The 16,897-nt window shown below is 44.8% G+C and overlaps 1 protein-coding gene across 1 annotated transcript; it reads right to left on the bottom strand.

Annotated features, from left to right (window-relative positions):
• Nucleotides 1-569: 569 nt before the first annotated feature.
• PARD6B (par-6 family cell polarity regulator beta) lies at nucleotides 570-15,686 on the bottom strand. Its single transcript, XM_045885962.3, has 3 exons — nucleotides 15,090-15,686; nucleotides 10,272-10,494; nucleotides 570-2,358 (listed from the first exon to the last, which is right to left on the bottom strand). Exons 1-3 carry the CDS (start codon nucleotides 15,153-15,155, stop codon nucleotides 1,535-1,537), a joined length of 1,113 nt encoding a protein of 370 aa, XP_045741918.1. The 5' UTR covers nucleotides 15,156-15,686; the 3' UTR covers nucleotides 570-1,534.
• Between the last annotated feature and the right edge of the window lie 1,211 nt (nucleotides 15,687-16,897).

Genomic DNA, 16,897 nt, shown 5'->3' with positions numbered 1-16,897 from the left:
GAAGGTTAAAGCTGGAATGCCATTTAACAAATAGTGGTACAAAAGTGGAAGAACTTGGGTGAAGTCAACAAAAAAGTACACTGCATTACGTAATGTTGTGCAGTTAATAGTTCAGTGATAATCTGTTTGGTGGTAAAGTGAACAAAACACATTAAGTATTCTGAGTCAAGTGACCTTCCTTCAGTCCAAGACTTCTTCATATATCTTTACCATAGAGCGAAAATATCCTTCAAAACGGAGTCACTTAATTCTTCATTGTTTCTATAGCACGCAACTGTTACCACGGTACCCATTCTAGCCCTATCATAAAATTAATAAATAACTCTGAGAGAAACAGCCATAAGCCACAGGGAACTTACGTGCTTCACACGATCCTGGGTCTCTATATACAGCATACTGCAGTGCTCGTGCACATTGTACAGGGAAATCAGGCGAGGAATGGAAGTCAGCAGCCTTACCCTTCACTTGTTCTAAGTGGATGCATTGGAAAGTAATAAATAGCCTCATAAAATTTATAGCAATAAACTCTACCTGTCCAAGGTGAATACTCTATATTTTTTCATAAAGTGTAGGCAGTGTTCCTAAAAATCCCTTTAAGGAAAAACCAAATTACCTCATGTAAAAAAGTGCACAAGTTTGTCCTGTGTGTAAAAATCTCTTAATTTGGGTGCATTTTTTAATCCAAAATGACTCCTACTACTCAAATATAATAGCGGAATATAAAAGCACACCAACAGAACACACACCAACAACAAAAGGAATGATTTCCAATGAGATGGAGTGCGGGTGAGAGGAGATTAAGGGAGTCTCACGTATTACGAGCTGATGGAACTGCCTTTTGCAACATTAAGTTATATGCGTATGGAATGAGTCTGTAAATGTGAAAGCTATAGGATGAACAAGCTTTGAACTTGAACAACTGTTACGGTTTCTTAATTCAGGAACATGGTTTCAATGCTTTATGACATAGGAAGCAACTCCCAAAAACAGGCAGTTGGTTTGATTTCTCAGGTATTAGAGGGAAAAAAAAGCATTTGAAAGAGTTACTTGTAACAATTAGCAACAGAGGAACAACATTAAAAAATCAAAATATAGGGAACATAGGAGCTGAGGTCCCCAAGGTACCAAAGGACAGATCAGACTTCTTCACATTAGAATTTAAAAAAATATAGTTAAAGGAAAAGCTAACTGGGCTCTGCACAGCAGGTTAAATATGCAACCACTTCGAACGGAAATGATCTGGTCCTCTCATAGTTCTGAGAATGTGCTCTAACATCCAGTTCTCTAGAGACAAAATAGCAAAAGCCATAATTTCATTAGCAAAGGCCCCTTTTAGACTTAAACTCACCTGTGACAAACTGAAGTTTATATTAACAATTATCAAACTACTATTTTAATAACATTTTAAGCTTGCAGTATTATTTTTCTCATGCCTACTCCAGGTCACTGGTTCAGAGGTATGTATGCTTTAATAAACTAGCCAGATTTACAAGTCCCAATGGCATCCTCACTCCAAAGACATTCAGACAAAGTTTCATAGTGTTATGATCGTTCCATCTTCTTCTAAGAGTTTTTGATCCGGAGCATGTGTTTCTGTATTTGTGCCACTTGCTACAGGTGCTAAGTTCACTTCATTCGAAGGAATAAAACCGTTCTGTCCAGACTCAAAACTGAGCTCTATTTGCGTTAATGATTCGAGGCTCTCGGTATTAGGAACAGCTTTAGGAATCTGCTGCGGCACTCCGTTATCTTCAATAATAATGTCATCTTCATCACTGTCTTCGTCCTCTGGCTCAAAGCTCGGTTCTACCTGCTGGGGATAGCCCAGGAGGCTGTTATCTGTGGACTGGCCAGAGCTGCCGGAAGTCCGACTGTTCCGAACAACATTATTCCTCTGGTTTGCTGGTCTCACTGTTATAATGAGGTTGCGGCTGTTGGCGATCATCATGTCTGTTACTTGATCAAGACTCTTCCCTGAAACTTCTATGCCGTTAACTTCTAAAACTTCATCATTAACAGCTAATAGTCCTGTGCTTTGAGCCAGGCCTCCTGGGACAAGTCTGGATATAAAGATCCCTGGGACCTTCTCTAAGCCATGTGGTGTGACCCGGACGCTGGAGCCATCCCGGATGTAGAACCCTAAGGGCTTCTCAGTGCCGTATTTGTAAAGACGAACCCTACGATGTGTTTCTGGGAGAATATCCACGTCTATAATAGAAGACACAGGTCTGAAGTCTTGGGGCATACTAATGACTATATGTGGCTTTTTTCTATGGTTGTCAGGACGCAATACATTGGTTAAAACATTCTTCTTCTTTATTAGTGTGTCTGTACCAAAGGCACTGTAGTCTGCTTCTTCTGTTTAAAAATAAAATAAAGTAATTATGGAAATGATGTAAAAACACCCATTTTATCTACAGTTGAATCTATACAGAAGAGGTAACACATGTATTTGATACATAAACAATTTAAATATTAGCTTATTCTAATCAGATCAAAATGTAGCGCAGTAATAAGATCTGCTGTACCAGAAGGAAACCACTAGGTGGCCCTCTCAAGCACACGTCATAAAATCCCAAATGTCGAATCTGATAAAGCTCAAGGACTACTTAACAGTTAAGAGGGGAAAATGAAATTCTGATAAGCTCACACACACACATTTTTAAACATCATTTCAAATGAGTTACTTAAAACTATCTTTCCTTCATTTGTTAAGAAACTCCAGGTTGCCTATTTAACTCAATGATACAAAATGGGACACCTGATTCCCAAGGTAAATCAAAGGAACGAACCTTACTACAGGCCGGCGGGGCAGATAATGCAATTAAATGAAACAGACAGTATGCATGAAATGATAATGTAAATTAGATGAATGTATATCTACAACTTAGGAATTTTGGTCTTCTGAGAATAAACATTCTCCCTCAGTTTTCCGGGGGGAGTTCTTACTCTTCCATTTCCCCACTTATGAAAGAGGCTGAAGTCTAAGATTTCACTTTTTTCTTCACTGTGTGAAAAACAAAGAAGTGCAGAGGGCCCTTTCTCAGCGGTGGTACCGCAGACAACCCGGAGTGGGAGGACTGGCCAAGTGGAGCGCTCAGGCCTCACGTAATGGCACCGCGGGCCATGCTCCAGGCAGTCTTCCTTCCACTATAGGAATCTGTGTGGCCAAATCCCATTTGCCACGGAGCCCTGTTTTTTAAGTAAAAATTTTCTCGCTTTTAAATGCTGACTCCTAATTAAATAACAACAAAAACCAGTTTGAGTCAAACAACAAGCGAGGGTTACAGACATGCTTCCAGCCAGCAATCTATAATCTCTGATATAAACTAAGGGAAAACAGGGCACCTAAAACCAGATCCGCCTTCTGAAATCATACCGCTGAAGGAAAATACCTACAAACAAAACACCTCATTAGAGAATGAGAGGTAAAAAAAAAAAAGAAATGAAATTAACATCAGGCACAAAACTTGAAATCATGTTTCAAAAATAACAAAGGAGGAGAAACGAAGAAGTCAGAATCTTCAAGGATAAAAATATATTTCCTAAGAACAAAGGAGACAAAAACCCCCTCCCTCAAAGAACTAGCTCAAAATCCTAGTCTCAGCTACTGCTCCAGAATAACAGTACTATGACCATACTGTGATTGTACAAGGGTTCAGTTTATATTCTTTCCCTTGACTCTCACACTCTACTGATAAATATTATCATCTTTATAAAAACCAGGAAATTAAGGGTACAAAATAATGGTTAAGAGTACAAAATACAGAGAAAAGACTGGACCTTAATTTTCTTACTAGGCCAATACCTTACACATTCACGGAATGAGTATTAAGTGTCAGGTGTGTGAGTATGGAGAACCTTCTCTTCTCATGCTACTTCAACATTCTTCACAAGCTAGTTGCAGAGAAACGTACAAGACTAGGGGTACCTTAATTTTCGGCATTTTTTCCCCTCTGGGGATAATTCTTTCTTCATTTATGAAGTATGTATACCCTATTCTTACAGAGACAAATTTATAATTTGGCTTTGGAAATGAACTCACTGATACAAGAATCTTTTTGGCAACATTTGACCAAAAGCCTATCAACGATAGTCTTCTGCTGAATGTGTTTTCTCAGAAGTATGTATTTTCCTTTTAAAACAATCAATTAAGAAAACCCACATAAGATTTATAAGGAAAATTCCAGACCATACACACTTGAGAACAAAATTAAGTTGCCTACATGGGAAACCTGACCAAAAACCAACAACAACAACAACAACAACAACAACCCCCAATCTGCATAATTTGGCATCGCATCCAGACTGTTTGAATGCTCTCTGCTAAATTCTCAAAAGCAATATGCCCCAGCACAAAGGCACCTTTGTTCCCCCATCTAGCTAATCAGTTTCCAGCCACTGGGAAAAGAAGTATTTTGGCAGAAAGCCAGGGTGCAGAGTGTTAAAGTGTAAAGGTGAGTGTCCACAGGGAACTGGGAGTTCACTTTCTGAGTCTGTGCGTCGAAGCCCTAAACTCAGATTCTAAGATGAAAAGTTTGCAAATCTGGTTCACAGCAACCTCCCCAGCTGTAAAAACCCAGGCTTATGCAACAGTGCATGATACAGGCTTAGACAGCAATCCCTCCCTTATCCCAAGCCTGTCCCTTAGCCACAATCTCGGAGGACTGCAATCAACAAGGATCCACTCGGAATGCCTCTGAGGAGCCAAACTGCATGTCTCAATTCCTTACAAGCAGAAAGCTCCTGTGCTTTACTTACAGAGGAGCCTTGCTGCCACTCCCTCTGGACCTCTTACTCTTTCAACAGTTAACTCTGAAAAGCCTGGTTTATCTCATTCCTTAACTCACACACACACAGTTGCAAGTCACAGATTCAGAGCAGGGGGTAAGGGCCCACTAGTGAGTGGCAGGCACAGATACATAAAGTAAAAGCCTACAGTGTTAAAGCAAATCTGGAAAAAAAAAAAAAAGACACCAAAAACCTAACCCTCATATAAACCCCATCATCATCCCTGTACAGTAACAGAACAGTAACAGTTCACGGTAGGGTCATCAAGAAAGTTCAAGATTATGACCCATTCGAAGTTCAGTGAGAAGACAGGGAAGAATGAAGTAATTTTTGAAATTACTCTATTCAGGGCTGACAACCTTCTCCCCGAAGAGCTGTATGGTAAGCACTCTTGGGTACAGCAGATCATCCGGCGATACAGAAAGGAACACGCAGGGCTGTGTTCCAAGAAAACTTTATTTACAAAAACAGCCAGCAAGCCTTGTTTGCACACCCCTGTTCTAATCCAAAATGGTTAAATGAACTGAACTGGCAACTTCAAAAAGGATTAAACATCACCTAAAGCAATATTCAAAGTATGCAAGTCCCTTCACTTCCTAATGTAAGAAAAACCAACCACCAAACATTTCAGAAGCACTGCAACTGGGCCAGGCCTTGTGTCCTGTGCTGCAGATTCGGTGAACAAGAGAGATAAGCGGGGTGCTTGCTTTCATGGTGCTTACAGTCTGCAAGAGGAGATGGCAATTAACACTTGCAATCAAATTATTACAAAGGGGCCAAGCCGCTTGCAGGGTACGGTTCTCCAGGGGAAGTGAGGTTTGTGCTGAGACTTGGAAAAGCAGCCAGTAGCTAATCAGGTAGAAGGGAAGGAAGAATGTTCCCGGCACAGGATCCAACACACAGAGGAGCGCAGGTTGGGGTAAATGAGGAAATCCCCTAGGGAGAGAGGGAGGGGAGGGAGGAAGCCAGGAGCCCAGTTAGAGGCAGCCAGGGGTCATGCAGACAAACAGGGCCTGGGGGGTGGGGGTACTAGGGATTATGGACTTCAGCCTAAGGGCAATGGGAAGAAAACTGAAGATCTGGGTTTTTCTATTAAGCTCACCCTGACTGTAAACTGGAGAGCGACCCTGAGGGAGACGATTGGGGGTTACTGAGGTCATTCTGGATGGTGCCTGGCCTGGAGAAAAGGCAGTGCTGATGGGGAAACAAATCCGAAAAATAATTAGAACGGTTCCAAGAGGCCTGGTGACTGACTGAACAACAGGTATGTGTCACAGGGATGTGACACCCACGTTTCTGTCGTGAGCAACTGGTATCATATGCTGTTCTTCAAATTTCAACTGACAATTACGATGCATCTCTTAGAGCACTTCTATTATTATTATTATTTTTAAGATTTTATTTGACAGAGACAGCGAGAGAGGGAACACAAGCAGGGGGAGTGGGAGAGGGAGAAGCAGGCTTCCTGCGGAGCAGGGAGCCCGATGCGGGGCTCGATCCCAGGACCCCGGGACCGTGACCCGAGCCGAAGGCAGACGCTTGACGACCGAGCCCCCCAGGCGTCCCTCTAAGAGCATTTCTAAATCAAACCCGGATTCATTAAAAAGTAATCTTCAAGCCCACCTACCAACTAATGTCCACTGCACAGTTCTAGGGACTGAGGTGCCTGCCGGGCGTTTGGGCCACAGGCCATGTCTGAAGTACAACAACGCGTGACGCAAGCAAGGCCCTTCCAGGGTTTCCAACAAACTCTAATAAATCCAAGGTGTGAATGCGTTTGTCTGATGTCATACAGAAACAGACGGTAGGTAACACAACAAGAAGTTGTGGTGCGGGTATTCTGATCAGATCTGGTGAGGAGGCCATGCACCTCCACAGATCCCAGACTTGGCTGCCCCTCACAACTAGCTGGGAAGCCTCTAAATTCCAACAGGGGATGGGGTTGGCAAAAGATCTGGGAATCCTCTTTGTGAACCTAACTTTTCAGATAGCAGGGATTTTGTTTTCTTTGGTTTCTGCTTCCGTGATAACAGCCCTCGAGTATGGGTTTTTCTTCTAACAATAAATTGTTGTAAGACATAAAACCTTTCAAGATATGCAACGATACAATTTTTGAGTTCACACTATATAGTTCATGCATTCAACTGTGAACTTTCACTTCAAAGAAACTTCTAGTAGATGTATCAGATTTTAAAAGACCACATGATTTCAAAATTGAAAATGATTTTAAAGTTTTGTTTTTTAAAATCACTTGGTACCATATAAGTTTAAGTGCTGCCCTACTAAACTGGAATCAACAAGCCAAGAAAACAAAGTGTATTGTAATTAAGCAGTAAAATGTTACTATAATGTCATGCTTTATTTATATTACTTTCCTGAATTTAATGTCCACTAAAGTTTACCTAAAATCAGCTTTCTGCTCAAGCATCAGTTGAGCTTTAAAAGAAGTATCACTGTGAATCACAGGGCACCACGTAAGTCTGTTAACAGAGACAATAAACAAGATAACTCATACTTACATAAGGTAATTCCAGGGCTGATAAAGGTGGGAGGGTCAAGGGGCTTTGGCTAGGGTGGTCCAAAGAGACCCCTCTGAGAAAGTTATTTCCGTGTGATAAGATCTGAAGGATGAGGAGGGAGCTGGGGGGAGAATCGAGGAGAAAGACAGCAACACCCTTTCCAAGTTTGAGACAGAAAGCAAGCCAGCCTGGTAGGCTATGATGAGGGAGTGAGGGAATAGAGAAAGATGAGGTTGTGAAGTGATTTTATTCTGGATTTGGGGGGGGGGGGATTAAACAGCAATGACTTGACCAGCTTACTTTTATGCTTTCCTTAAGTCATATTTGTATTACATTTATATTTTTATTATTTTTATTTTTTTAAAAGATTTCAGGGCACCTAGATGGCTCAGTCGATTAAGCATCTGCCTTCTGCTCAGGTCATAATCCCAGTTTCCTGAGACTGAGCCCCATGTTAGCAGGGAGCCTGCTTCTCCCTCTCCCGGCCTTGTGCTCTCTCTCTCATAAATAAATAAAGTCTTAAAAAAAAGCAGGGGAAGGAGCAGAGGGAGAGGGAGAAGCAGATTCCCTGCTGAGCAGGGAGCACAACGTGGGGCTTGATCCCAGGACCCCCCGAGATCATGACCCAAGCCAAGGCAGAAGCTCAACTGACCGAGCCACCGAGGCGCCTGTACGTTTATATATATGTTTAAAGATTTTATTTACTTATTTGAGAGAGAGTGGGTGTATGCCGCGCGTGCGCGTGCGCGCGCACACACACACACACACACGAGTGGGGCGGGGAAGGCAGAGGGAGAGGAAGAAGCAGGTTCCCCGCTGAGCAGGGAGCCCTTTGTGGGCTCGATCCCAAGGCCCTGAGATCATGACCTGAACTGAAGGCAGACGTTTAACTGACTGAGCCACCCAGGTGCCCCTACATTTGTATTTTTAAAAACAAAAATGTTCTGTTGAATGTACCGCCTATTTCTAAATAAACTTTTTTTTTAAGATAGGGGGAAGGGCAGGGGAGAGACAATCCTAAGCAGGCTCACCACGCCCTGTGGGGAGCTGACCCAGGGCTAGGGCCTGATCTCACAACCGTGAGGTCATGACCTGAACAAAAACCAAGAACTGGACACTTAACTGAGCCACCAGGCGCCCCTTTCTAAATCAAATTCTAAGGGCTGTTTACTATATTGGACATTTATTTCTAAGACATAGAAAACTTTTGTTCACATATAAACATATTCAAAAGCAAAAAACAGAACATAACCACCCTTAACAGATGTGAGGGTTAATCCCACCATCATGAAATGTTACAAAGCCAGTAATAAATAAAATCATGTAGTGGTATAATCAACTTCTATCATATAACAAAAAAGATAATCCAACAACAGTTTAAAAATAGTCACTCCACACTTGAATACACATTCCAAAGAGCAACAAAGTTTTTAATGAAAATTACAACTGCTAAGAAAGGCCTACTCATCAATAATTATTGATATTATTCTGCTTAAAGTGACAAGTTCCACATGAATGCTTTGTCTTCTCTCCTCTACCGATGTTCTTTTGTCTCCAACAGTCTGTACACAGCTTTCCAAGGGTCCATCCCTGGTCTTCATCCCTACGAGGCCTTACTTAGGTCTCCTCCAGAGAATTTCTCAACTATCACTTTCCCACAGACTTTCAATTTTCTCTGACTGGGCCTCTAGATTTCGATTCAAAGTTCCTGTCTACCATTTCTGATTTCCTAGGTGGCATGGTTAAAACTCACCAGCCAAATATCCTAAAACCAAACCCGTTTTCTTTCCAAGCTAATGTCCCTCTTCCAAATTCTGCTTGTTTATGGCACTGTCCCAGCATCAGACTCGAACCCAGAAAGCTGTTCTCTGTTGGGAGTCCCTCTTCAACTCCCCGCCATCCAGAGGGGAGCACAGTGAGTCTCAAATATCAGATATGCCCTCTTTATCTAACACGGCCACTTTCGTCACCGGCCTCCTCCATTGGGGCAGCTTCCCAGCTGTCCCCTCACCGCCGGGTCCTGGCCCTCTCCTCTAAGACCACTGCTCACTCCCAACTCATCCCCAACAGCCAAATTAATCTCCTTAGATTAACACTCTCATTGTACCACACCACTGTTACATATCTATGAAATCCACCTCAGGGGTCTCTGGGAAAATCAATTTGTGTGTTTCTAAGTATTCTGTGAATAGTCAAGTGATATGGACATGTTACCCTTGGAGGTTTATTTTTGTTGGTGGACTTTAGTTCCTCCAAACCCAGAAAAGCAAAGCTATATAATCAGTGGAATTTCAAAGCCCTGGGAGTGGTCTAAGGTTTATCAACCGATTGGAAATAAAGTTTCACCTTCAAGGGTAATCCCTACCCATTCTCTCAAACTGCTTTCTGGGTTGGTTTATAAACACAGTTAAGGCTTTCATTATCCCACCAATACTGAGCTTGCTGCCGTCATGCTGGCTTTCTTAAACCTCTTCATTTACCAAAGGCAAAGAAATAAATGGCACACATCAGGCCCACGTGCAGACAGGCAACACAGAGGAGGCCACGAAGTTAAAAAAAAAAGTTTTAAAACTCAAAATACATTTGAAAATGCTTGCCATATAGGATGGTTATTTCAAATGTTCTTTTGCAAGACTAATATCAGTGTTTAAATTCCTCCAAAGTAATGACTTGATATCTAATTTTCCAAATAATTAACTAACTTTATTTCTGTGAAAAACATTCTAAATAAGTCAACTCTCCTTCAGGTAGTTATTAAGTAGTAAATATGGCACTTGAAAGTCACTTGCCACCAAAAAACGAGAATCTTTCTCTGATTCCGAAGTCACAGTCTTTCTGTCCTGTATTTCTGAATGGACAAAATTCTATTCGGCAAAGTGAGGATTCAATGCATATTCTTATCAATGAGGAAAATAAACTACTTTTATTTCGAAAACAATTTTTCCACATAGTAGTACTTACCCTTTTTTTGTATAAAAATCCTAAGCAGTGGATTGGCCGTTGAAACAGCTTTGTGATAATTATCATCATTATTTATAGGGAGTAAGTCTCCATGGATGTCTGCATAGCCTACTAAAACGTCAACATTGGGTATCTTATGAACATGCTGCAGTAATCCATAAAACTCCTCAAATTTTCCAGGTTTTGATCTTTCCAGGGAAAACCGACGAAATTCAGCTCCAAACTATAAATACAATGAACATATTAATTAAAAACAAAACAAAAGTAACAGGACCCAATCTGAAAATGCACTCCACGGGAAAATTAACAGGCGTAGTACTTCCCTTAATAAAAAAGACAGTTGCAGTGACACAGTCTATTGTCAGAAATCTCATTATCGGAGATAAAACAGCGTAAGAGAGACACAGGAATGTGCCTTCTCACTGCTACCTCTCGGAAGGGCATGGCATTCCCTTCAAGAGATGCAGGCTCCACTCAATCCCTGGGGTTCCCAGGCCTCACTGGGGACTGCCCTGCAGTGACTCAGCTCAAACCTGTCTGGAGCCCAGATCCTGACAGCAGTCCTCTCCCACCTCAGGCCATGGGGTAAAAAAGATGTGCCCAGGTCTTTATTTTGGCCATCAGCAAAAAGCACCTAAGTTTCTTCCCCCATAAAAGGAATTATGATTTCACAGTAAGTGGCAAGAATTAATAGCAACATATAAAAAAGGGACTTTGAGCTTCTTCGCATTAAGGCACACTACAAATGGGAGGTAGGTCATATAAGAAATAGGTCTAGAGATAAGGAGCATCTTCCCTATGAATGCTGGAAAAAAGCTTTATTAATACATAATATATACATCCTACAACCATCCAATTAATGCAAGAAGTGTTTGTGTGCTTGGCACAGTGCCTGAGCCCTACAGATGGAAAGGCTCAGGCCCACAGCAGGAGCTCACCCATGGGGTAAAGAGGTGGGTAAAGAGGACAAAGACATCAGAGAGGTATTAAGGGACCACAGAAACACCTCTATCATGCCCCATTCTGATTCCTCCTCTAGAATCACACCTCTGCTCTCCAAATGCCAGATTATTCAAGTGGCACTCAGGACTGGCTTCATCTGTTCCCTGATAAACAGGATCTATGACTTAACTATGGGCCCAGCGTGGCATTTCCTCCAGGTGCAAACCTAGGTAAGGTTAATCAGCCTTCCTCACAAAGTGTCCCACCCACGTTTAGGAAATGCTACAAAACTATAATCACACTCTTAGGAATCACTGTGAGACCAGATATTAAAGACTCAGTTCAGTCCTCCAGTTGATTTTTTTTTTTAATTTTAAACAAATGTTTGCCAAATATGCTCAACCACTGAACTCATTTTTCCTCTAAATATCTACTATTAACAAGAAATACTAATGTATTGGGCGCCTGGGTGGCTCAGTTGGTTAAGCGACTGCCTTCGGCTCAGGTCATGATCCTGGAGTCCCGGGATGGAGTCCCACATCAGGCTCCCTGCTCAGCAGGGAGTCTGCTTCTCCCTCTGACCCTCCTCCCTCTCATGCTGTCTGTCTCTCATTCTCTCTCTCGCAAATAAATTAAAAATTAAAAAAAGAAATACTAATGTATTTTAATGTAATACTAACACAGCCTTAAGCATCAAGCAGACAAAGTCCCCATCAGAATAATTTGAGCAGGTTACAAATGTGTCGTTTCTCCTCCCAAGGACCTATGGGGTATCTGGAGTCACTGCATCTGTTACATGGCAGAAGTTCATCTGCCTGGCTGATACCCACACTACTCATCAGTATTAAATTTAAAATTCACTAAAACCACCTCTTCTAATCAGTAAAAGAGCTTCCATTAACCCATTCCTGAAACATAAACAACAACACTTGTCAAGAATATAAGGTGATTCATACCTAAAACTCTCAAAAAAGTTTAGTCACACCTTCACGTTTCAAAGTAAATAAAAACTCGGCAACACCCTTCACATCAGAGCTAGTCTTATGATGTTATCAAAAGTCACAGCTTCTCCTCCACGTTCTTTATCCCGGTATCACAACCTAAAGCTCCCAGTGCTCGGATTCCCGCCAGGGTTTTACCACTGCTCCAGGTACGTCAAGGAGAGTACCATCTAACACTGGAACATTTTAGGGCTCCAACGTGACTGCTAAAGCTTTTGGGTGAAAATCCTTTGCTCAACATGTTTTTCTCTTCCTTAAATGTTATGATAAAAACAATGAAAAACTGTGTGGCTTCACAGAAGATGTGCCCTTTGCAAATGTTAGCAGAAAACAAAACCAAACGAGAAACTGTTATGCTTCTTGCAGAAAAACAATAGGATTAAGAGAACGTTTTACTCCACATGAAGAAAAATACTAAGAGACAAAATTAAGACCCAGTCAACAACTATTCACTACGTGAACCATTTCTAACTCTTATGAAGGCCAGTCTAGTTGTCTTGGGCACCCAGGATGTGTCCGTTCTCCCAGGATCTGCTGGGACAACGGATACCCTTCTCCGGGCACTGTTGGTACATTCAAGAAACCGCAAAGTTAATTTTACTACTGTTTGCCCATGAATAATAATTAGAAAATGTACAGCCCAAAGACTGTTCCAAGGTTATTAAAGGATACCACCTTCATTATTAAGAACTTTCCCAGCTCTGCTCAGACAATACAGCTGACACTGTTTTCTATGCAGAAGAAAAAGAGATCCTGAAATGTGGATCTGCACATCACCTGGTTGTGGTTACAACCTCTTGACCATCAGTTTTGTAAAAAGCTGTGGTTTCTCCAAGGCAGCTGACAAAGGGAAATACTGTTTGAAACATCTGTCCAAATACTTTTTAAATGATAAAGATGACAAGTGTTTTGTTTAATCTACTAAAAATAAACGTGTCAACAATATCTATTTAAAACACAAGGTGTCACAGACACACAAAAAACAGTACCTAATATTGTGTCTATTCACCAACATCGGGAACAGAGGAACCACACTTCATTCAGTGCAGGTTCTCAGAATGCCTTGATTCTATTTACAAGTGCAGCATGGCAGCTCAAAATACATAACATGTAGTACAGATACACCTGTGGGGAAGATTCACAGGTCAGCTGACAGAAGAGAAGGGGCAGAAAGCCTGAAGTTCCAGTCCCAGGGTGCTCCAGGTTTCTAGTCCAGGAGATAAATTACTGTTTGACTGTATTTGTCAGTGCACCTAGAATCTCTACTCATGTTTTCCTGTGATGAAGAATTAAAGACTTGCTACCAAGATTAGGACCACAAACCGAATTTTAAGATTATGCAATATCCTAAGTGTTTTTCTTTTCTTAACCTCAACCCCCACAGATGCAAACTAGATTTATGACAGAAATGCCTCAGAAAGTTCAACCACTGGGCACAGAACCACTACCGCGGCTATACTGCTCGAGGGAAAACCCGGTATATTCGCAGTCATCTTAACCCTTAGCTCAAGCACATCTCTTCCATTTGCTCTGGCAGTTCCATGGACGACACAGGGAAGAGCACATTCCTTAAATTGCTATAATTACATTTCTATTCTTATTAAAACAGAACGGTTTCTGTGGAACTACCCCCTACCCTGATACAGAAGTCACAAACCATTTAAATGATGCTCAAAATGAATGTAGATATTCCTGAGGCGAAGACCTCAGTTACAGCAGCTTACATAACTTTGCTTATCAACTCTAGATAATAAAGCCATTCCACCCACAGGCTCCAAGGAGCTCTCCTTACTCTATCTACTTCACTCAAAACCACTCCCTGATTTTGGATTTGCCGTAAGCAGTCTTATATTCAATGATGTTTCATCATTTTTGAAGTTGATAAGCTCATACTGTTCTCCCATTCTTGCATGTGCTTTGGTCTTCTTAACTACGTTGTGTTCTCAAAAACAGTTCTATCCTCTAGAAGTTATTCTGTAAAAAGGCTTCCAGGTTTTGTCATAAAAGCAGAGCCTGGCGACCCCTTTCTGATCCCTCCATTTTCCAGAGAATCAAATTAGATCATCTAAACTCCTTTGGCTCTTCAGCTCATGAAATGCTTGCTGAAAATGTTGCTGTGGTTGCCGATCACCTTCAAATTCCACTCAAACCCCCCTTCCGAAAGCATTCTTTACCTAATCCCTATAGACTACCCTGCTCAGGGAGCCTTGCAATTTAGGAATTCAGCGGATCCGGACAGAGTTATCAGCAGACCGGCATACCGTCGGTGAAGAAGGAAAACACTTGATGTGAAAAGGTAGCACGATGGAATGAAAAGAGCATCCAGCCTCAAACTGTAAAGGGCTACTCAAACGAAAGGTGATAGTGTTAATTTTATAGATTAAACGCATACCAAAGTTAGTGCCGAAGAAATCCCTAGCAGGAAGCAAAGCTAACTTTAAAAGGGCTCTTTAGTGCACTGGCCTCTCCCTCTCACCACTCGATGCACCCTTGAACCACAGAAAAGGGTAACATTTTGTGACCACGCGTCTTCCAAATACCTTTTACTCACAGACCAGGAGCTAGAATTTCCCCCAAAGCTTTCGTACCCCACTGCGCTCAGACGCCTCCCATCCCTGAACAGGCATGAGATTCAAGGAGATAAAGTGCTCCACTGGTCTTCCCACCTGGGCCAGGGACACACACAAGGCCCCTCCTTCGCCCCCTTCTCGGCCAGTTTACTATCCACCACCTCCTGCCTCCAAAGCCCACTGCCGAACCCCCCCGCGTTGCAGACAGCCGGGCAGCCCCTCGGGCCGCCCCGGCCAGCCTCCCGGCCTCCCCCAGGCCCGGCCCCCATCAGCCGGCCGCTCCGCCCAGCCCCGGCCCCGCGCACCTTGCTCTTCACCTCCATGGTGCCCAGGCAGCCGCTGCCCGCCCCGTGCCGGTGGCTGCGGTTCATGCTGAGGCCGGGCCCCGCAGCGGCCTCCTCCGGCCGGGCCGCCCCTCGGGAGCGCAGGGAGCGAGTGCGCGGCCGGCGGGTTGGGGACGCGGCTGCGGCCCGGACGCCTCCTCACAGGCACCTGCAGAGGGGCTCGGCCGGGGCTCGGGGTTCCGCGCAGAGCTGCGCTCGGCTGGCTCCGCACGCGGCGGGACCGAGGGTCGGACTGGCTGCGCGGCGGGCGGGGACGCGACTCCCTCCCTCCGGGCCTCGGCGGCGGCCGCGACGCCGGAGGAGGAGGAGGGGGCGGAGCAGAGGCGACAGGCGCCGCAATCTCTCTCGGCCGCCTCCCCCGCAAGCCCGCGCGCGCGCACCCGAGCCGGGCGGGAGCCGCGGCGCGCGCGCGCGCGCGCTCACCTGCAGCCTCCGCCGAAGCCCCAGCGGCTCGCGCTCCGCCCCACCCAATGGGAAGCGCGCACCTGCGCCAGCATCGCCAGCCAATCGATACACGCTTCGCGAAGCGCGTGGGCGGATCGCCTTCTCTAAAATCCCGCCCACCGCCGTGCGATTGGCTCCGCGCTGCGAGGGAGGGGCGGGATCACCTGAAGCCTTGGGCCCCCTCCCTGGATCTAGCAGGAGAGCTGGAAAGCGCATGCGCGGGCTCTGGTGTTTCCGTCTTGGGAAGGCCGGCCGGAAGCGCGAGCGCACCTGGAGAGGAGCTGGGGCGCGTGCCTTTTGCGCAAGCGCAGGCACGCGCCTGACGGCCCGTCTCGGCGAGAACGCGCCCGGCTGGGGTTGGATCGCGCTGTCCGGCTGGTCGTAGAAGCGCGGTGGATATGTTCGGTTCCCGGCGCCCCCCACCCCACGTTCACGTTGGGGTGCTGCAGCGTGCGGCAACGCCCCTCCACCACCCAGCTGGGTCGTTTAGGCGTCCGGCTGCGACTCTGTTTGCAAAATAAAAGTTTTCCCGCCTCTGCAACAGTTACTAGGGGAGAACATCAGGGCCCTTCAGGCTTGGTTTTGTCCGTAGAGATTTTTCTGCAATCCGTCAGGTCCTGGGAGGTCGAGAGGGCGCCGCGAGTGGGGAGGGAAAGTGAGCTGAGGCCCAGGATGGCTCCCCTCAGGTGCGGCTTCCCTGAGGACTTCTAGGCCGGCCCGCCCGGGCTTTCTTTTTTCTTTGCTTATTTTGTATTTATTTTTAACCTCTGAAGTCTTCCTCTCCCTCCTCCAGCCATTTCTTGGCTGATTGCTGTTTCCACCAACGGCAGCCTCTGGATAACGTTCTTTTCTCCGAGTTTAGTGATAGAGTTGTGTCCTCATCAAGACTGAACGCTTTGCTCTAAATGCCCCAGAGTCACGTTTCTCCTAACGGGGACGCCGTTTAGCATTGGCCATGCCGGGGGGGGGGGGGGGGGGGGGGGGGGGGGGGTACCCTACCCTCAAGTCCCCCCACCCACCTAGAAGGGCCCACCTGAGCCCCCCTCTGAGCCGACCTGGGCTTGAGGGGGCTGGGGGATGTCTGAGATGGCCAGGAGGAATTGGTTAGGGCGCTTCATTCCACCTGAATCCTCAGAGCCTTCCTTCCCCTCATCTGCCTACCTCAAATCCCTCCTGACGCCTTGTACATCCTTCCCAGCACTTGTGTGACAAGTTTCAGTTTTGTCATTTTTTTGGAGTCATCTGCCCTCCACCCTAGAATGAAAGCGCTGAGGAGGCAGGGACTGCATCAACTCACTTCTGAGCAGGGAGCGTGGTACCTGACT

This window comes from Mirounga angustirostris, unplaced genomic scaffold (genome assembly GCF_029215605.1).
Source record: "Mirounga angustirostris isolate CCGP_5_RB_7025 unplaced genomic scaffold, mMirAng1.0.hap1 SCAF_10, whole genome shotgun sequence".
Taxonomy (NCBI): domain Eukaryota; kingdom Metazoa; phylum Chordata; class Mammalia; order Carnivora; family Phocidae; genus Mirounga; species Mirounga angustirostris.
The sequence above is the reverse complement of the archived record's forward strand: the minus strand, read 5'-3'. Positions and strand labels throughout refer to the sequence as shown.